Here is a 20,482-nt window from a genome sequence, read left to right on the forward strand (position 1 = left end):
GTTTGGTAGATGTTCACTGAAACTCTTGATAGGAAGTCCAAAGAGATGTTGATGAAAGTGAAGCAGGCCCTCGCTGAGCTGAAAACTAAACTAAACCTATCAGAGAGACTGCTCAGGAACACCTGAAGGCCTGCAAGACCATCGCAGAAAAGTAACCTGAATGATCGCAGAATTCCTTCTATGGTTAAGAAAAACCAAGTCGAGAACCCTCTCGAGGAGGTGGCTGCACCTACCAGATCAGACTTTGGCAGGAAACATCTGAAAGAGCCCGAAGAGCTCCGGAAAAAAGAAACTTTGGACAGATGAAACCACGATTACACTGGACCAGAATAACGAGCAGAGAGGGAGAGGAACAGATGTGTACAAAAATGGCTGAAACAACAGTTACTGCAATACTTTTGTTACTGAACTGAATTCAAGCTGAAAGCCTGAACTTCACTGGCATTCACTGTAGTGGTGTACAGAGGGAAAGCATCACTGTACAAAAACTTATGGGCCTCAGAGTCGACCCATTTAAGACTTAAACTTTGATGCTTTAATCTGAGATTTGAGTCAAAGTTAGTTTGGGGAAGTTGTTTAAGCTGATATGATGAATTCTGAATCATAACTGAAACCTGCAGCACTAAACAACATGAGAAGGAACTAAAGATTTAAATATAGTAACAATCTTTAACATTTGTGTCTCCTCCCAGTTTAACAGAAGTCAATAAAAAAAAATTTAACATGGAGACACACACACACAGACACCCCCCCCCCCCCCCCCCCCCCCCCCCACATGATGGACCAACACAAACCAGTAACCAGAGTTTTGGCCAACATGTAGCGAAAACACTAATGTGAAAAAAGTGCAGCGAGCTCACTGAATGTGATTTGAAGTACAGGATTAAGTGACAACAGCCAACACTGCTTCATCTGCCATCACGGACCATCTGGAAAATCAGGGCCTGAGCGTCCTGCACGCCCGAGCCCGGCTCTGCCTCGCCCTTCTTCACGTGGGTACCGATGAGGAACAACCGCCGCTCCCCGAGCTCGGAGAGGGAGAGAGCGTCGTGGAGGTCTGTGATGCTGCAGGAACCTGGAAGATCCTGGAAACGCAAAAAAAAAAAAAAAATAAAAATGAGGCATGAAGTGAGATAAGAGACGAGATACTCCCACAGCATATCCAGGGTTTATACAGGAATCCTGGAGTTCAATTTACTACCTTTTTTTACTACCTCTACAATATTTTTACTACCAGCACGAAATCGAGCAGCAGCCTTTTTTGGGGCAGCGGTGGATTCACAGCACTAAACCATGTAAGATGATCGCCCATCTCTCACCAAAGACAAAACTTTATCCCACTTACCTGAAGGTGCAACTGTGACTTTGTCCTCATACACATTAATGTTCCAAACGCATTTCAAGAAGACTCAGGAAATTTGTTTTTGTAAGAATATAAACAAAATTTAAGTTTCACAAGCCGAAGATTTATTTTCCAATACAATATTGGAATACTGGTTTGCTGCTGAGGTGTGACGGCAATACTTGTGCTCATAGCTGACCTTGAGGTTGCAGTCGCGGTGCTTTGCGTAGCACCAAAAAACAAAATAGGGATCTGCTCCCTGCGCGAATCCGCTGCTGGTGAACGGCGGATGCTCGGTGTGATTTGATCACCGTCACACCGTTCTGGGTCAAATTTATATTTTTTCTGCACACTTTACAAAACGCCTTTTGATCATTTCACATGACCGGCTTAAGCCAGTCTTTGAATGCCGGGTCATCGAGCCAAAGCTGTGAAAACGTACATTTTCCCATGACAAGGCGCAAAATGACTCGCTATAGTCTCGACACATTAGGCGGTTGCAACACTGCGCATGCGCACAGCAGATCGGACAGCGGAACCAATCGTTATATTTTTATATAGATTTTATAGTTAAACGAACTTAAAACAAAAAGTCTGCATCAATGGAAAAGTCGAAATATATTGAAGGGGTGATGAATTTACTACCAAGTCAAATTCTGTTTGTTACCTTTTACTACCTTTTTAATAGCCTTAATTTTAGCTCATTTAATTTACTACCTTTTACCACCCCGCGGAAACCCTGATATAAAAAATATGAAGATGAACTTATTTGAAAGATGTCTGAGAAACAAAAACAGAATTTGCTGACAATTTCTCCACCACTGAATTGCAGCAGAGAGAAACCCTGTCGCCAACTAGAGTTTCAGCAACAGGACTGCAGAGCAATGCAGCGTAAATGCAGCGTGCGGACGCTACACTTTACGCTCTGCATAGATTCAGTGCATAACTTAACTCAAGAGGAGATGCCACCTTCTCCAGCTCCCCTAGGAGGACACCAAGTTTGTCATGTCCGAAAGACCTCACCTAGGTGGAGTCCAGGAGCCTTCTCAGTCAAATGCCTGAATCATCTCCACCGGCTCCTTTCAGTGTGAAGGAGTAGTGGCTCTGCTCTGACTCCCTACCAAATGACTAAGCTGCTCACCCCATCTCTAAGGCTGAGTCCAGCCACCCTCTGAAGGAGGCTCATTTCTACAGCTTTATTCACCATATATCACCACCCACAGCTCGTGGTGAGGGAAGGAGCACAGATCTACCAGTAACCCCACTGGTGAATGTTAAAGTATTTATGTACCTCTGACCTCAAGTTAGGAGTGTAATTAAACTTTAAAAATATTAAATGTTGCATTAATTTGTGAGAATCAGCCTGCTGAACCAAATGTGCAAATATCTAAAAACTTTTATTTCCTGCACAGATTATTTTCTGCAGGATATTCTGGAAAATTCTTATTTCCACAAGCCTGTGGTTTGAAGAAAAATCCAGTTCTGTTTTTGTGTTTACTTTAGTTACTGCTCGTCTCTGCCTGCAGCCAGTTCTGCAGTGAAAGCAGGTTTTGATCAACTTTTACAAAATCCTGCAGCAAATCAATCAGACTCTGAATCTGCCTGAGACGCCTCTGACTGGAAACCCTTCTGTTGAAAACCGTCTCGAGTGTCGCTGCTGTCGTGCCCACCTGTTTGTTGGCCAGCACCATTAACGGCAGGCTCGGGCGAGAGGCCAGCAGCTCGTGTAGGTGTTTCTTAGCCACCGGAAAGCGCTGCAGGCTGGAGGAGTCGACCACAAACAGCAGCAGCAGGGCTTTGGACATGTACCTGTGCCAGTACGGCCGCAGATCCTCTTTACCTCCAACTGCCAAAACAGAGAGAGACGCACCGTTCAAGGGGGTTTTTGTTTAGGGGGATTTCAGTGTGTTATTCTCATGTGACCTGTAAATTAATAGCAGTTAAATGTGAAAGTTGGAGAAGAACTGAATAAGTTTAAAGTACCAGTGTAAATGGTAAAGCTGAGGTCTGCGGGAAAGCGGTCTCATGGCCTCAAACTCCATGATCAGTTCATATTAAATAAAACATGAAGCTTACAGTGGCTGCATCAATCTTTTATACTGTGCATTGGTCAAAACAAATCTAGGTGTGCATTGCGGTGCTTATGTATGAGTTGCAAAACATGCGAAAAATTTTGCAAAAACCTGAGAGCATCGTGTGGACATTTACAGCCATTTGCAAGCGTCTTCTGCCGCCATCAGAAATGATTTACCAAGATAAACAGTTAAATATGTGCTGCATTAAAGTTTAATCCAAAACAGGGTGTTCATTTTAAACCTCTCTTTGAGAAAAAGCTCTTTAACATCTTCCACAGCTTTTTTTTAAAGCCCGCAGACGGCTTCAGACTTACTTTCCAGAAACTCGACGTGGAGGTCGTCTCTGCTGATGGAGACGGCGTTGAAGCCCTGCGTCGGCTGCACGTCCTGCTCCACGCTGCCGCTGGACAGAGCGCGCAGCAGGCTGGTTTTCCCTGATCCATCCAGACCCAGAACCAGAATCTGCGTCCCCCCCGACTCCACAGGCTGGGACTGCAACACAGGCCACGCCGGATCAGAGCCTGATAGTCGCACCGATATTAAGAAGCATGCTTTTCTCCATACGGTCACCGCTTTAGGAAAGGTTTTTAATATAAACACCTCAAAATGATCTGTTTAATTTGATCTCAAAGGGAAAAAGAAAATCAGACCTTTTTAAACCCAGATCAATATTTGCTAATGCAACACTGACATTGTAGGTTAATAATTAAAAATAAACTGCAGATTAAAAATGCAGTAGACAGTTTCTCAGTTATTGCTTGGTTGTATAAGTAAAGGACGGGAAGAGGAATACGGGGCGTGATCGGGGACTTTGAGGACTGGTGCAACCTCAACTGCCTTCAACTAAATATTAGTAAAACCAAGTAAAACCACACAGGCTCCAGTCACCATTCAAGACACGGAGGTGGAGGTGGTGTCCAGCTACAGGTACCTGAGTGCACAAGAAGGGGCAAAGCAGATTATACTTCCTGAGAAGGTTAAAGTCCTTCAACATCTGCAGACCCCTCCTGCTCACCTTCCAGCAGACGGGTGGCTCGTGCAGTGGTGGGAAGGGGCTCGCTCTAAAGACAGGAACAGGCTGGATAACCTCATAAAGAGGGCGAGCTCCACAATTGGAGCCGAACTGGACTGGTCATCAGGTGACTGGGGTGAGGGTGCTAAGCAAACTGCACAGCATTCTGGGCAATAGCTCACACCCACTGCATGACCTGGAGGTGCTTCAGGACAGCAGCTTCAGCCACAGACTAACACCACCTCGGTGCAGCAGGAAGTCCTTCCTGCCAGCAGCAATCAGGCTTTTAATGCTAACCACTAACCTTAATGCACAGCTGTGCACTGTATTTATACTGGTTCATTCAGTACTGTATACTGTATCAGGGTTAGCTGCTACTGCTGCTGTAATGAAGCAGTTTCCTGCAACGGATCAATAAAGTTCTCTTCTATTCTAAAATGTTTATTGAAAATGTAATCGCTGATATTGATAATATACAAAATAAACAAATAAATACTCAGAAACAAGCTGATTCCTCTGAAGGTCATTTATGCTTTAAGGTTCAGCTCAGTCACCTGTTTCCCGTTTGGAGTTAGTAAAATCTAATAATACAAGTTTTATAACCTAAAAAAATTCTTACATAATCCCATTATTAGTTTTACATATTTCACCATGTCAGTTTAGTGTTTTATTTATTTTACTTCTGCATTTAATTATTTTTATTCAGTTATTTGACTAATTATTCTGGGATTTGAATGACAAAAAAGGGAAAAATATACTAATGCTAAATTAGCGGATTAATCCATAGAGAAACCAGCTGCTGCCCCACTGAACTCTCCATAAAACCGACAGTCATTTAATGCAGCCTACATTTCCCAGAATGCCACGCGGTCTGAAACACGCATGTAGTGGTAGGGTAGAAATATGACCATATTTAATAAGTATGAAGTTTGCAGCTGAAATATGTCAAATGTGTGTAAACTGAAACATCTCATTTCCCGTCTTTAACGTGAACCTGTGAGCGCAGCTGGGGGTGACCGCAGAGGAGCTGCTGCTTCATAAGGTGTATGCAGGTGTGTCCGGCACACCTGGCTACTTACCTGCGATGTTTTCTGCACTTTCGCAGCAGCTACAGGTTCAACCACAGGCAATGTGGGCTCAAGAAGCTGCGTCTGCTGCTGCTGAGCTCTAATCACCGGAGCCGCTTCCTCTCGTATCTCCTCCTCCTCCTCCTCGCCTTCTCTTTCCTCTCTGCCGCTTTTACCGTCCTCTCCCGGCCGTGTTTCGGGCTTCTTCTCCCCGGAGGAGGACGCGTAGCTCCAGATAAGATAAGCGACTCCCCCCGCCACAGCGACGGAGGCGCCGAGGACTCCGGCTCTCCCCAACCCGAACATGGTGCACAACTGTTTGGGCGCCGTTTACTCGTCTGCTTCCGACATTACAGGAGTTTTAGTGAAAACTGAAGTTCGCGAGCGCCTCCTCGCTCTTCTCCTCCGCTCAACAAGTGGATTAAGAGACAGGAAGCTCCGGAGGAACTTCTCCAGGCGATATTTCCGGATAAAGCGCTCGGCAGTGTTGATGCAGTTCCGAGATTGGCCGCCAATCCCAAAATGTTATCATACAAACAGGTCTTTAAGGCTGTTATGTGCAATCTGGCCACTAGGGTGCGCTACTATAATTACATTATAGTTTACATGTAAATTATACAATAAAAATGTCTAATATCCAATATAAAGCCTAATTTTAGCACAGCATTATTTGACCTCATCTGTGATTTTTTTTTTAATTATTTTGTGCCACTTAGTCAAACATTTCCTCCAGTTTTTAATTTGAGATATTTGAGTTTTTATGTTCTATTACTAATATTTTGCATTTAAATCTATATTTTATTTTTTCTAAATATAAAATACTTTAAGATATGTTCTGTCATATTCCATTATATTTTACTGAGGCACATGCCATTCTACTTCTTTAAGCTATTTTCTTGTACGTTTGCTGTGCTTAACTGTATTTCTATCTGCTGTAGCAAAGGGATTTTCAAACGCTGGAAAAATGTCCCAAAAATGTTGAAAAACTCGAATCAGGAGTGCCACATAAGAGGACCGGGGATAAATTAACCGTGAAAGGATCCAGCCCAGCCCATTAGATGGGTTTGCAAAGTGTGATAAATGCAGGAAACCTCTTCCAACTTCTGCCTTTAGGGGGCGCCACCGCAGATCATCTCTCTCCATCTCACCCCATCCCTGCATCCTCCTCTGTCACGCCAACCCTCTGTATGTCCTACAGCCTTGAAACTTCTGAGGTCTTCCTCTTTTCCTCCTGCCTGGCAGCTCCATCATCAACATCCTTTGGCCAGTAGATCCACTCCCCCTGCTCTGCACGTCTGAACCATCTCAGCCTCCCCCCCGTCTCTTTGTCTCCAAACTGCTCAGCCTGAGCGGTCAGATTTCTAATCTCATCCATCCTGGGGACTCCCAACGAACCTTTGAGCACCTTCAGCTCTGCCTCCTGCCTTTTTGTCAGTGTCACTATCTTCCAGCCATACATCACACCAGGTCTCGCTGCCATCCATCAGCCACAAATCACCCCTGACACCCATCTCCACCCACCCACTCCATCCTGCCTGCTCTCTCTTCTTCACCCCTCCAGTGCACTGTGTTGTTTTGGATGGTTGACTGTAGGTATTTAAACTCATCCACCTTCATTACCTACCCAAGTTTAATTAATAAAATACACACTTCTTGCTGTGGAGATTCCAGAACTAACACACAAGAGTAAAACAGAAATTTAAAGTTTTAACATTTTAATTTCATGAAAAACAAAATATACACAAAATACTTTCCTTCCAAAAAGCTGACAGCCAAGTGTTTTTTTTTTTTTTTTTTGCTAAGTTTTAGAAAGTTGTGGCGGAAACTTATAATTCTGTCTTTATATTTACACTCAATGGTGTTAAAATACACTTCTGGGTATTTTCTGTGATTTAAGAGGCTTTAAAGCATGTAAAGCATCCATTAATGATTGCAGAAGGATTCAAAGCTGCAACAGTTTATCAATAAACTAACAGAAAATGAAACACCATTAACTGGTTTTATCATTTTGGAAATATACAGAAAAATAATTCAGAGGCATTGAAGCCAGTTAAATGATAAATTCTGAAGCAATAACAAAGAATATTGGTGTGTGTTTTCTTAAATTATTCCAGTTGAATGGTAATAAATGCAGCACTTTAACATCTCTCCTCCTCCTTCACATTCTGTAGGTCACCGCCTGGTTGGTCCTCCTTACCGGCACCCCGTCCTCCAGCTCAGGGGCACTCAGGAGCCAGGGAGGCAGGTTGCTGTCCTTCTGTGTCACTCCGAGGTTCTTCCAGGTCCGGGCCCGGAGAGAAGGAGGTCTCTTCTTCTGCGGGGCCGGTTTAACCTGCTCGGCCCCCGAACGGGACGAGTCCGGCGCCTCACCCTGTCGATGTCTCCTGGATTTAGGCGCCTTCTGAAAGTTGCCGTAGCTCTTCTGCTTGATGGAGGAGAGGAGCCGCGCTCTGTTGCTGCAGGACTCCTTCTCATCTTCCTCCTCCTCATCTTCTTCATCTCTATCCTTCTTGCCTTTGTTCAGCTGTGAGGTGAAGCTCTTCTTCTGCCAGGTGATGAACTCTGACATGCAGTCCCTCAGGCGGGAGGTGAGGTCTCTGTGGGTCACAGCGACCTGGGAACCCACCTCCTCTGTGATCTCCTTCAGGTTCTCGTACAGGCTCTGGAGGTTGGCGATCTCCTCCAGGGTGTCTGCAGTGATGAGCTCGTGCACGGCGGTCGTCCTGCTCAGAAAGTCCGCGCACACAGGATCCTGCTTTCGCTTCTGCTGCTTTTGGAAGGTCAGAAAATGCGGCATGGCCGTGTAGTGGATGGCTTTGGTTGCAACAAGCTTCTTGTAGATGTAAACCACATCAAGATGCCCGGAGTCTACAGATTCCTTGAGGAAGGTCTGGACGTGGGTCCAGTCCTTCAGAGCGAGCCGGATCATCACGGGCGGCTCAGCAAGCTGTGTGTGGTAGAAACCAAACATCAGGTACAAGCCCCCCACTCGGATCTGATAGCTGTATGGAGGCATGAAGTATTTTACAGCCGTGGCCAGAGCCACCCTGCAGAATCGCTTCGTTTCACCCGTACTGATGGTGCCACAGAAGACATCCGAGAAGCCCATCTCCCTCCAGATGGCAGAAAAGTCCTCATACCTGACTGAGTCCATCTGCTGGAAACGCGCCAGGAGCTGCTCCACATCTTCAGTCAGAGGGCCATAGAAGAAATCCGAGTAAATACACGGCGGACGAGGCATCCTCCAAACCCCAGAGAGTCTCTCAGGATACTCCTCAGGTGAGCTGCGCTCAAAGCAGGTGTAGCTCCTTGATGGCAAATTAGTGACGTGGGATATTAATCACGGCGGGGCGCAACTGATTACAGAAACTTCCGGTATTATTTCTCGACAGCTTTAAAGGTAATAAAAATACATACCAGCTATATTTCACTAACTTTAGCGCTCTGGAGGACAGTGACGAACACCTGAACACTCTGCAAACTTTTACTGAGGAGCGTTTCGAGACAGCTGTGATGGGGAAACCGGACAAGACGCAGACTCCCGGCGGCAAAGACGCTCCGTCCACCAAGAGGAGCCGCCCTGAAGACCTCAGCCAGCAGCAGGTGGAAACACTCCTGCAGAAGGCGCGGTCCTCAGGGAGTCGGTGAAACCCCTCATCGGGGGAGTGACCCGGCCGGCTCTCGGAAGGAAATAAAAATATAAGAGAAGAGGGTGGCTTGGACCTCTTTGGGGAGTGACAGTCTTTGGCTCCTGCCGGGCGTGGCCAGCCTCTGGCAGGGTTGTCTGCCCGTTCCCTCGGGCTCTCCGGGGCTCTTTGGCTGCAGACGCTTCATCTAAGGCCCCTGTAGCAGGAACTATGAAGCTTTGTTTGCTTGCAGCAAATAAAATAAATCAGTGAATCACTGCTGTTCCCTAAAGAAGTAAAATAGTGCTATTGTTTACTTCTGATTTGGTCCTTATGCAAAGGTTTCATGTCATTAAATACCCACTATAAATTGTAACGTGCATAAAGAGTCAGTAGACTGAAAAAATTTTATGGCTATTTATGATTTTATTATTGCAGTTTATTTTTCAAACATACTGCAGTAACTTGATTTTGGATATAAAGGAGTTCCAGAGGCCTCTCTAAAATAATTAACCAAAAAGGTGATTTTAAAATAAATGACTGCACTTGTAGTTTTTCTCGGTGACCAGCAGGGGGCTTCATGTCCATCACAGAGCGATACTGAGATTATTCTGAGATTCTTTAAAATAAATTGCTGTATTAACAGATTTAAAGATAAAAATTACATTAACAGGTTCTTGAGCTAAATAATGTTTAAAGCCTTTTATAATTGCATTTCAGCTTCATGTGCCAGTCATAATCTTTTTCTTCTTCTTTTAGGGGTTGCTGCAGCAGATCCTCTCACCCTGTCCCTAACATCCTCCTCCCTCACTACATCCATGAATCTTCTCTGTGGTCTTCCTCCTACATGGCAGCTCCAGTGTATCTGCTGTCCCTCCTCTGTAGATGTCCAAACCACCTCAGGATCTTCTCTTAGATGGGCCAGCCCTCCTGTGCACCCACCACCTGCAGGAGGGGCTGTAGGTGGTCCAGTGCAAGGTGGATTGTGGAACTTTGTAGTGATGGATAAAATTAAAACAGCTGTTGAGACTAAATGCTCATCTTCAATAGGTCTTAAAGGAAGTTGGTGTACGCCTTAAACAGCCTGCATATACAGATCCATCTCTTCCACATTCACTCATGCACAACAGCTCAGTGAAAGTTATTTATTAGGAAGAAGCACATGAGGAGCTTCGCTGTTCAGAGTTTTATTGAGACTTAACAAAATGGAAGCCTGTTTGGCCAAAATAGTGTCTTTCTGAAACATGCATCTGACAGAATGAAAATCCTTTAGCTTGAATTCAGACCAACACAGATTCAAAAATAAATATGTTAGTTCACTGCAGCTAACTGAAAATAATGGAAACACTAAAGAACCTGTAGGTGGAGCTTGATATCCTAATACTGAGACTCGACAGGTTTAAGCACCGTTCCCTAAAATCAAAAGTTGCTCTGCAAAAGCAGGTTTACAGGTGTCCTCACTGTGCTGAGAAACTGGCTGTTTCTAAGAGTAAACGCTTAAAAACGCAATAAAGACAACAGTGAAGTGAGTTTCTTCATACATGACTGAAAATGTAAGGTCGCATAAAATGATCTAAATATCAGCGAGTGACATGATTTAAACATTAAATTCATATTTAATTGATCAGAAGTTTGTTTCGGGATAAAAACACAGAAATATGCAGCAAACACAAGTCAAAGCACCTTTAATGGAAACATATGTATCGGTGGTATTCTTCCTTCAGTGCAAACACAAGCGCTGCTTCTGCAGAGCAAAAAAAGGACATTTCAGTGGAACTGCTCTTTAAATCTCTCCTTCTGAAATATCAGATTAATGATCTTGGAGGATTTTGGATTAATGACCGAAACAGAAAAAAATAAAATCAAACTGAACTTTAAAAAAGAAGAAGAAGAAAAAAAAAAAGCAGATTTTTCAGACGCAGACGGCCTTCTTCCTCTCCTCTGACTACCAGCCTCCTTTGCCCCCCTTCTTCTTCTTTTGTGGTGCTTTCTTGCGGGTGGCACCTGAGGATGAAGGTTTCTGCTGTCGTGGGGGGACCACGCTGCTGGCGGGGGCCGTAGAAGAACCAGATGCAGATCCTGGTCTCGGCGAGGTAGGGGGGCTACTGGCGGTTTTGCTGGCATCCCTGAAGGAGGAGAGAGCCACGGTGCGGTTAGAGGGGTCAAAAAATTAGCCTCAAACAAGTTGTAATGTGTTCTGCGGGTGTTTGCAAACCTACAGCGCTTAGATACTTTATTAAGATTAAACAAACTATCTATCTATTATAGTCAATACTATAGTCGGTTAACATGATTGTAGGAATGTTTGAGGTCTACTGAGGAAAAGAACAATCTCAGTTGTTTTCCCTCCATCAGCGCTGTTGATAAGCAGGTTCATAATTACAGGAAATTGCACCCAGACGCCTCGGCCGGATGTGCGCGTGACCGCGGAGTTTACTCACAGCTCGGCCGAAGCCCCTGCCGTTGCTCCCTGTGTGCCTTTTCCTATTTGCTCCTTCTTCTTTCCCTTCTTCTTGCCTCTGTAGTAGGAGCGCTCCTTCATGGGCAGCCACCTCTCAGGGTCGGGGGTCGTTTTGGGGTCGTAGTTCTTGGGTAGTTTTCCTAAAAGGAAGATGGTGTGGTGTGAGTACTTCAGGGGCAATAACTACACAAACAAAATATCTTTGAGAGTAAAACAGAAATAATCTGACTTTCCTGTCTACATCAATCCAACAGCATGAACGGCACAGGCATACCTTTCTTTTTCTTCCTCTTCTTTTTGATCTCGCCATGGCTGCAGGAGCAGGTGCAGAAGAAAAAAATGTGGTCAATGTGCAGCTCGTCTTTTGAGCGTTTTATTTAAAAAAAAGAAACTCCTGAGACTAAGCAGCCACAGAGGAGTCACAGCAGGTTACCCTTGTTCTTTGGGAAGGTTTTCTCCGACGACTTTAGCGGCTTTTTTCCTGACGTATGTGGCTCCGTGGGAATTCTCCAGCTCGTCCACGTCCACGTTGAAAGACATGGTGTCTGCAGACGGTAGGTGTTTGCTGAGCCTGTAGAGGAACGCTAAGGATGCATCCTGGTCTTCTTGGGCTGCATTTATTTGAATTAGCTACAGATTATTTTTTTAAATGAAGGCCTCTTTACCTTCTTTATTTTATCTAAAAACAGTAATTTCTCATCACATTTAAGGAGCTAAAATCTGAGAACATTTGATATAGTTCACAAATGAAAAAACAGAAATATTTAAGCATCAAAACAGCTGCCGGTTGGTTTAAAAACAAAAACAAACTTCCTGTTTCCACACGCCCACCTGTAATCAGGTGAAAGGATACGATTTGGCCTTATCCGTGTCCACTAGAGAATACGCAGAGATGAGTTGTGCCAGTGTGTGGATGTCCTTGGTGTTTTGTCTGTTTTAAGAAGAAAATAAATCACAAAAAAAAAAAAAAAAAAAAAAAAATGCTGTGAGTTTTATGAAGACTGTGATAATATCTGAACTACCAGCAGCTGTGAGATCGTCTCTCTCTTTAAACCCTAAAAGACTTCCCACATGTGGAAGTGGCTGAGTGTTAGCAGGGATGTAACTCACTTCCACAGCTGCTCCAGGTCACTGATGGCTTCTTTTTTCCGTCCGTACTTCAGTTTGAAGTTGGCTGCTTCTCTTACGAGAGCCAAATGTGTAGCAGATCCAGGCTGTGGAGGGAAAAAGAAACAGTGGGAACACGTCTGGATGGAAGCGAGACAAGTAAAATAAAAATATAGACAGTAAGTGCTGAAAGTATTAGAAATCAAACGTTTACGATGGCTGTTTGCTTTTCAGCATTATTCCGCTTTCTTTGGCGTCCCTAATAAAATGACTAAATGACATGCACCACCTGGTTATTTTCCACAGGACATCACGAGGTCAATCAGATGTTTCAACACGAACCTGTTCAGACAGGTAATGCTCGATAGCTTGTTTGAAAACGTCGATGGCGCTGTCGATGTCTTCTTCGTGGGAGTACATCGTTACCAGAGCTGAAACCTGAAGATTACAGAAACGTTTGAGGGTTAGAAAGACTTCACCAGAGCGTTTTAATTATAAAACGATGTAATTCAAACAGTTATCTAAAACACTTATAGCTCTAATCCTACCATCCCCGGTTTGTGCTTGAACTCTTCAATGGACCTCAGGACGTCGCAGGCTTTTGTCACATGACCTGAAGAACAAATCATTCGTTATAACACCTGATGGTATTTATTAAAATATTACTTTGGATATGACCTTTTAATGTGTATCATATTTGCTACATCCAGTATTATTATTTTTTATTTATGTAGGTTTTACTGATGATGTCGAAGTCTCAAACTCATCTAACAAATATGATACACTTAAAGGGTTGCTGTTTCAGCACTCAGATGATGAGGTGACTTGTGTTGGTTGTAGGAACGCTAAAATCCCATCATGTTGTCAGAGTGGGTCCGTGTGTGTGCAGTACCTTGTACTAAATAGAGTTGTGCCATTGTCAGTTTGATGCCGGACGCGCTCTCTGGATTCTGATCGGAGAATTGCTGCAGAATAAAAGACAAAGAAAGATCAGCCGGCACTGAAACCTGAAACTAATTACTGAGTGACACGCTGCTAACATTTTCACCAAAAACCAACAGTCTGGGGTATTTTCTGACATTTTAGAGCATCTTTTTTATCCGACACACATTATTAGCAAAGGTAGATCACACATAAGTACTTTTACACTCAGGGTTCTGGCCAGAAAAAAATTCGGGCCAGCGTGCGTGTGTGGGGGCTAATTAGCATTAGCTTGCTAATGCTAAACGTTAAATGCTGTGCCAGCTTGCTAACTGAGTGACGTGAACAGCTGGATAATATTACGCATGTAATATTCTGTGATGATGGTTGGTCCTATGGGTAATTGAAGGCACCAGAATCTGATTGGACCATGTGACTTGATGACAATCAGGAGTGTGGATCCCTCCAGTCTGTGTTTACCATGTCATGTAGTCATGTTTACCTGCAACTATTGATAATAAATATTCCTAAAGCAACACGTCAGTGTGTTACCCTTGTGAGTCTACGAAGACAGGAAACAACACAAGCTCCTGGGATTTTATGTTTAATAGGAAGCCCAGAATTGTCCTTTGACCTCCCTTTTCCTCTGCTTCCCCCTCGGCTTCATGCTGGTCACCAATTTGCCCTTCAAAATCAAGCGTGAACAGGAGCGGCGCGAGATCACGCGTGCACATTGTGAACGAAACTGGCCATGCCCAGTGGTAGGTTGTAAATTGCAGTGAAATAATACAAAATACTATAGAGCAGTGATCGAGCCGGGGGGGGGGGGGGGGGGGAATCAGTGTCTGGTATCAGCAACAGGGTGGAGTGCGTGGGGTGAGTGGAGTGAGTGGAGTGCGTGGGGTGAGTGGAGTGCGTGGGGTGAGTGGGGTGTGTGCCCGCCTGCTAAGTGCAGTGATAGAACAGTTCAGATAGTGAACTGGTGAAACTCTCAGCCCTGTACACTGTGCAACTCTCAGGGTATTTAACTCGTCTGTCTGACAGCTGCAGCTTCTTTAAAGCAAAGATTTCAGCAAACAAAACATGGAGAGTTAATAAAATGTGAGGATTTGTTGCTATAAAATAAAATGACTTGACAGTAAACACCAGTGGAGTGGAGTATGGGAGGATTTTCTGTTAATTACTTCAATAATTTGTGTTTATTGTTAATTCTGAGGTCTGAACTGCTGGATTGACACAACTGGCTTTGTGAAAGTGACACATTTATCAGTATTTTTACCAACCAGCAGTTAGGAGATGAAGTCCTGTACAAAACTGATAAAATAAACTGCAAAACCTTTAGGCACATTTTCCTGTTTGCATACTTGAACATTTTTATTGCAGGACTTTAACAGTGTGATAGTATTTATTTTACTTCCTCTGCTGCTGGTGCATCATTTTACCTGCTGGGTTTTGTTGTAAGCAGAGAAAAGTAGGATGATTCATACCTGGAGCAGCTCTATGGCCCTGCTGTGCTGCTTCTCCCTGCACAGCTGAGCCACCTGGATGAGGACCGGCCGCGGATGTCCTGGATTCTGAGCCTGAAGACTGGACGACAGCTTCCTGCACTGGTCGGCCTGTTGACGGGCAAACGTCAAAGCACCATCAGCACAAAAATAATCAGCTAAAGCTGTTGATTCCTCCTCCAAATCACACACGCACCTGGTTGGTGTACATGGCCAGCAGAGCTTTGTTGAAGTCGATGGCCTGCAGCTGCTTCTTTGCCAGCTTGTATTCGACACCTTCGGCGTTCGTCAGCTTCACCTTTTTCTTTGAGTCAAACACGTTTTGGTCCTGAGGAAACAGATACAGCGTTAACACCAGCACCATGGCTGAAGTTGCAGTTTTATGTCCACTGCTAAGTGTTTGAAAGTTGGCATCGGAGAGGTTTAAGCCCACCTTGTTTATGGTGATGATATTGTTGGCAGTCACAGCGAGCAGCCCCACGTCAGATGGCCTGAAATTAAATCAGAGAATTAGAGCATGTTGAAAATCTATTTAACAACTGAATGGCTGCCTTCTAGATGCTGCTGAACTGTCTAAATGCATCCCCATCATCTGTTTTGGGACCAAATTTGATGCAATGGCTCCACAACTCACTTAAGCTTGATGACCTGGTTGTAGAGCTGCAGAGCCTCGTCTGTCCGACCCTGTAACTGCATGATGTACGCCATCTGAGAATGGATGACAGCCAGCTCCGACTGGATGTCCTCCTCAGTCACATCCTGAAAGTGAGCAGCAAAAGTAAAAAAAAGTTTATATGTAAATAGTGCATAAATGTTGAATATTTTCAGCTGTCTTTAGGATGAAATTCTTAGAAATGAAAGTGAACTGCATCTCAAAAACACAGGAGAACTTACAGAATCATCTGCCAGCGAGACTCTGCAGAGCTCTGTCAAAACAAATCATGTCAGACATCATTAAACCATTTTAAAATGACACCAGCTTGACAGCAGAGAGTGAAGATAAACTGACTCACCTTCTGCTTGCTGTAGTTTATTGAGGGCCTCTGTAAGCTTTCCTTGGCCAATCAGAGCACAGGCAGCATTGTAACAGAGCTCATACGTTGACTCGGGCAGACCCAGATCTTCCTGCAGAAGAAAAATAAAACCAAATGTTCTAACTAATTCTAATCAAGCAGAAGCCTGACCCCGGTTCTGCATAAAAACTCAAATGAAAAGCTGATCGATGAACTGTATAACGGGGCGCTGACCATCTGAGCCTTCTCCCACTGACTCATCGCGGCCACCACAGCAGCAAGGTTGGTCTTCCTCTCCTCCTCGTACTCATCCTGGGAGTTCCTGATCAGATCAGTGTAGATAGTCTTGCACTCACTGTAGCGCTCCAGCCTGTACAGCTGGACAAAGAAGAGAGCCGGTTCAGATTAGCAGACGTCGTCACGCTTCTCACAACAAGAAGAATTAAATATCCTGTTAGGAATGCACACAACTGATAGCTGATTACAAAAATCTCCTTCTCCCTCTTTTGGATCAGCGACCAACAAAACCTGATGCTCACGGCAGTAAATCCACTGATCACAGGGGACAGGTTTAGCATCCTGATATTTGCCAAATACTATTTCAGAGATTTTTATTGTTAAGATTTTATGGATAGATTGTTGCATTGGTGTGCTCCTGCAAGCATGTCAGGCAGACAGACAGATCCCGAAGGACATTAGGGCGACTGCAATAAATAACAGTAAATCACACAGACTAAATGAAGACTGGAACAACCTGATATATTCATTAAGGGAAACAAAAGGGGAGCAATGTGTGTTAAAGAGGTGAAAATACTATTCACCACACCCCTGGGGTCAGAGACAAACAGCCAAATTAGACTATTGTTATCTGACACCTTAGGCTACAAAATTAAATAAAGTGAATAAAATGTTACTTGAATTAGCAACATTTTAACTGTTTGTGCAATGTTTCAAAAACAGAAGCCACATATTCTAACAGCTTTTCCAAAAGCAGTGTGCTTGTTTCTTACAGCGTTTAATTTATATGATTTGTTTTGCACTTCTGATGTGCAGACTTATTAGTTTTAAGCTTTTAAAATACCACATAATCATCAGCTTTCAAGATCTCACAGCACCAACAGGTAGATGAGCAATGACTGACTCCTTCAGTAAATATACACTAAACTCTAAATAATACAGCAATATTATTTTGTTCTTCTTCTTTCAGCTGCTCCCTTTAGGGGTCAGCACAGTGGATCATCTGCCTCCATCTCACCCCATCCCAGCTTCCTCCTCTGTCACACCAACCCTCTGCATGTCCTCCCTCACTGCATCCATGAATCTTCTCTGTGGTCTTCCTTTTTTTTTGGTCCTGTCTCGCAGTCCTTTGTCCAGTATATCCACCATCCCTCCTCTGCACACGTCCAAACCATCCTCAGCCCTGCCTCTCTAACTTTGTCTCAACCTGAGCTGTCCCTCTGGAATTTTAATGCTGATGCATCATATTCTAAAACCGTGTACATGTTTTTGTAACTGCAGTAAACTACAGGAAGATATGGGGAGAGTACTGCCTCGACTGTCTGCCAATAACAATACCAACGAAGAAGAAAGTAGCATGAACAACAGAACAATGATGAAACGGAGAAAGGAGGGTGGAGATGATGGAAGAAAATTGAGACAGCGACTTTAGAAAGTGTGGAAGTGTTTCACAGCTTTCCTTCCACGGCAGCATCACTGCAACGCGTGAGCGTTTAAAACGCCGGCACCCTGGAGCTGTGACGTCAGCTCTGGATGGGTTCGTTTTACAGAGTTAGATTAGCATGTCGCGTTGATCCCTTGCTAATGTTTCTGTTAGTTTACCTGCTGGAAACAAGGTCTCATGGATGATGTTTGCTAAGCGAACATCATTTCAATTACGTTAGCTGATGAGTGAAGTGCAAGAGGAGCAGCTATGCTGTCGCCTATCTTTTTCTCACATTTATCCTTGTGTTCATTCTGAATAGTAAACCTTTTCCACCTAAAGTTAGGTAGTTAATCTGTGGGTTGGGGCATATCAATCATTCATTAGATATATAATCACTTGAATGGTTTAATTGGCATTAGCACCCTGAAATAAACTATGACATGTAGCCTTCCATTTGTGATAATTAGTAACAGCTTTCTGTTGTATTTGAATACTAAACAAAGGTGAGTAGATGAGGCTCATGTGTCCCTCAAATGGCTCAAATCTTGACAGAGAGCATCCTCAACATGGCCGTCAGCAGCTGGGAACGTCGTCTCACAGAAGCCAGAGCGACTCCAGAGCGTGCCGATATTCTCCCTGCATTCATGAACTAAATCGTCTGTAAACTTTTCGGTTTTTTGTGGACTGGAAAAAAATCATTTTGATTTAATTATTTCAACTTTTGGACAAAAGCCATTTTATCCTTTGTTTAAAGACTACTTGTACTTTGGGACTTTCAGACCCCACAGAGGTGATTTTCCGTTACTTATTTGCACATTATCTTTTCATTTAAATAGAGTAAAATCTTGACTTTAATTGTGATGTCACATTAATGTTGACGTAATGTTAATGTTAAAAATACATCTGATTAGTTTCAAATTCATGTGTTTCATGGGTCACTATTTGAATTTGCTGTGTAAAGAGACTGCAGGGTGATATTCACAGGTGGGGAGAAGGGGAGGCGAGCCATGCACTGAAACATGAGGTGTGCCCACAGGAAGCAGAGATGGAAGGAATGACTGAAATAATCAGACTTATCAAAAAATGATTGACAGATTTGTCGACTACCAAAATAATCTTTAGTTGCAGCCGTACTTGTTGCACCTTCACTGTTCCACCCATCTCCCTCTGATTCACACACATTCTGTCCTGCCTTTCATTCCTCTTCTCTCCCGAGCACACCTCCACCGACTCTCACTACAAACCACAATGTCACCTGTGAACATCACGGAGACTCCCGCCTGACCTCATCTATCAACCAGTCCATCGCCACTGCAAACAAGAAGGGGCTCAGAGCCAATCAATCCATCTATCACCCCTACTTTACACCTCCCCACCGTCCTCATACATGGCCTACACCACCCTCACATACTTCTCTGCCACTCAACGCAAAAATCACATCTGCAGCGCTCTTCATCAGCATGAAGCCGTACTGCTGCTCACTGATCATCACCTCTCTTCTTAACCTTGCTTCAACAGCTCTTTCCCATAGCTTCATGGTATGACTCATCAACTTTATGCTTACATACAGTAATAATATAATTTGGTCAAACAGCCTCACCACTTGACCGTAAAGCTCCTTCAGCTTGTCCGTCTGCTCAGGAGCACTTTCGATGGTCTTCAGGGAACTCTCCACTCTGTTCAGCCGGTACTCGCAATACGCCTTCTCAAACACAACCTCACTGAGTGGAAAAAAAGACACAATAAGTGTTTACGTGTGGACCACACCACAAACAACAAGTCTTACAAGACTTAGAATATATCATACAAGACAGTTAACAACAGGAGCAATTTATGTTTCGACACTTTAAAATGAAAAGCCACAAGTGAGAAGCACCGCGTTGTTTACCTGCCGAGCACCTTTGAGTAGGTGTTCATGACATTCAGCGCCTCTTTGAAGCTCCCATTCTGGATAAGGCAAACCACTTTACAGTGCAAGGCCGTCACATCGTCCCTGTTTTCGTGCAAAACTGCGGCAAGAAAGAAAAAAGAAAGGAAAATCACTTCAGTTATGCACAAGAACAAAAGCTGATGCCGTCCACACACCGATGTGACTGCGTAAAAACACGAGAGGAGTGGAAAGCAGCCGCCGAACGTCTCCAGGACAGCTGCCTGGCTAATCACGGGCTAGCTGTCAGGCTAGGGACACGTCAGTCATGAGACGGTGCATGCCAGGGGCTAAATATTATTTAATGATGCCTCAAAATCCCAGAACAAAGAGCTTATCCAGCAGCTACATTTCATAAATATATCCACGTTAATCACACCTTAGTACGCAGAGCTCCGCAGGTGCTTTTAACACCCTGGCAGCTGGCCGTGTGACCGCCGTTAGCTCAGACACATGCTAACAGCTGGAGCTGCTCAGCGGGGGCAGAGGAGAAAAACCGCCGCCTGTCCGCTCTCTGACTCCCGCTCCGGCCCCCTGTTCAAAGGGAGCCTGGATACCTACTTTTAGTGAGAGCTTTGAGGGCTCTTGTGTAGTCTCCATTCTGTCCGCAGCGGTTCACTTCGGTCCAAAGCGAAGCAACCGAAACTCCACCGCTCGCCATCTCCGTTCAGTGGACTCTCCAGGTGCCGGAAACACAGCGTGTTTACATCCGGGACACTATCAACTACGCTTTTAATTTTAAAATAATTTCTAAGCAAAATAA

The 20,482-nt window shown here is 44.2% G+C and overlaps 3 protein-coding genes across 4 annotated transcripts; all 3 read right to left on the reverse strand.

Annotated features, from left to right (window-relative positions):
• Positions 1-768: 768 nt before the first annotated feature.
• On the reverse strand, positions 769-6,030 carry arl9 (ADP-ribosylation factor-like 9). Its single transcript, XM_030740236.1, has 4 exons — positions 5,509-6,030; positions 3,732-3,909; positions 3,013-3,188; positions 769-1,085 (listed from the first exon to the last, which is right to left on the reverse strand). The coding sequence occupies exons 1-4, from the start codon at positions 5,800-5,802 to the stop codon at positions 909-911; spliced, it is 825 nt and encodes a 274-aa protein (XP_030596096.1). The 5' UTR covers positions 5,803-6,030; the 3' UTR covers positions 769-908.
• Positions 6,031-7,519: 1,489 nt separating this feature from the next.
• Positions 7,520-9,151, reverse strand: LOC115787405 (snRNA-activating protein complex subunit 1-like). Its single transcript, XM_030740099.1, has 2 exons — positions 8,914-9,151; positions 7,520-8,804 (listed from the first exon to the last, which is right to left on the reverse strand). Exon 2 carries the CDS (start codon positions 8,735-8,737, stop codon positions 7,655-7,657), a length of 1,083 nt encoding a protein of 360 aa, XP_030595959.1. The 5' UTR covers positions 8,738-8,804; positions 8,914-9,151; the 3' UTR covers positions 7,520-7,654.
• A 1,142-nt stretch (positions 9,152-10,293) lies between these two features.
• On the reverse strand, positions 10,294-20,432 carry srp72 (signal recognition particle 72). 2 transcript variants are annotated; one of them, XM_030738992.1, is made up of 19 exons: positions 20,281-20,432; positions 19,681-19,801; positions 19,393-19,513; positions 16,364-16,507; positions 16,130-16,241; positions 16,011-16,042; positions 15,751-15,875; positions 15,550-15,607; positions 15,313-15,444; positions 15,099-15,227; positions 13,583-13,655; positions 13,239-13,303; positions 13,033-13,128; positions 12,694-12,797; positions 12,437-12,514; positions 12,017-12,154; positions 11,858-11,895; positions 11,564-11,723; positions 10,294-11,248 (listed from the first exon to the last, which is right to left on the reverse strand). In XM_030738992.1, exons 1-19 carry the CDS (start codon positions 20,378-20,380, stop codon positions 11,068-11,070), a joined length of 2,007 nt encoding a protein of 668 aa, XP_030594852.1. In that variant the 5' UTR covers positions 20,381-20,432; the 3' UTR covers positions 10,294-11,067. The 2 variants fall into 2 exon arrangements, with proteins under 2 accessions (XP_030594852.1, XP_030594854.1); XM_030738994.1 differs by lacking the exon at positions 16,011-16,042 and having other exon boundaries at positions 15,751-15,782; positions 16,146-16,241.
• Between the last annotated feature and the right edge of the window lie 50 nt (positions 20,433-20,482).

This window comes from Archocentrus centrarchus, chromosome 10 (genome assembly GCF_007364275.1).
Source record: "Archocentrus centrarchus isolate MPI-CPG fArcCen1 chromosome 10, fArcCen1, whole genome shotgun sequence".
Taxonomy (NCBI): Eukaryota; Metazoa; Chordata; class Actinopteri; order Cichliformes; family Cichlidae; genus Archocentrus; species Archocentrus centrarchus.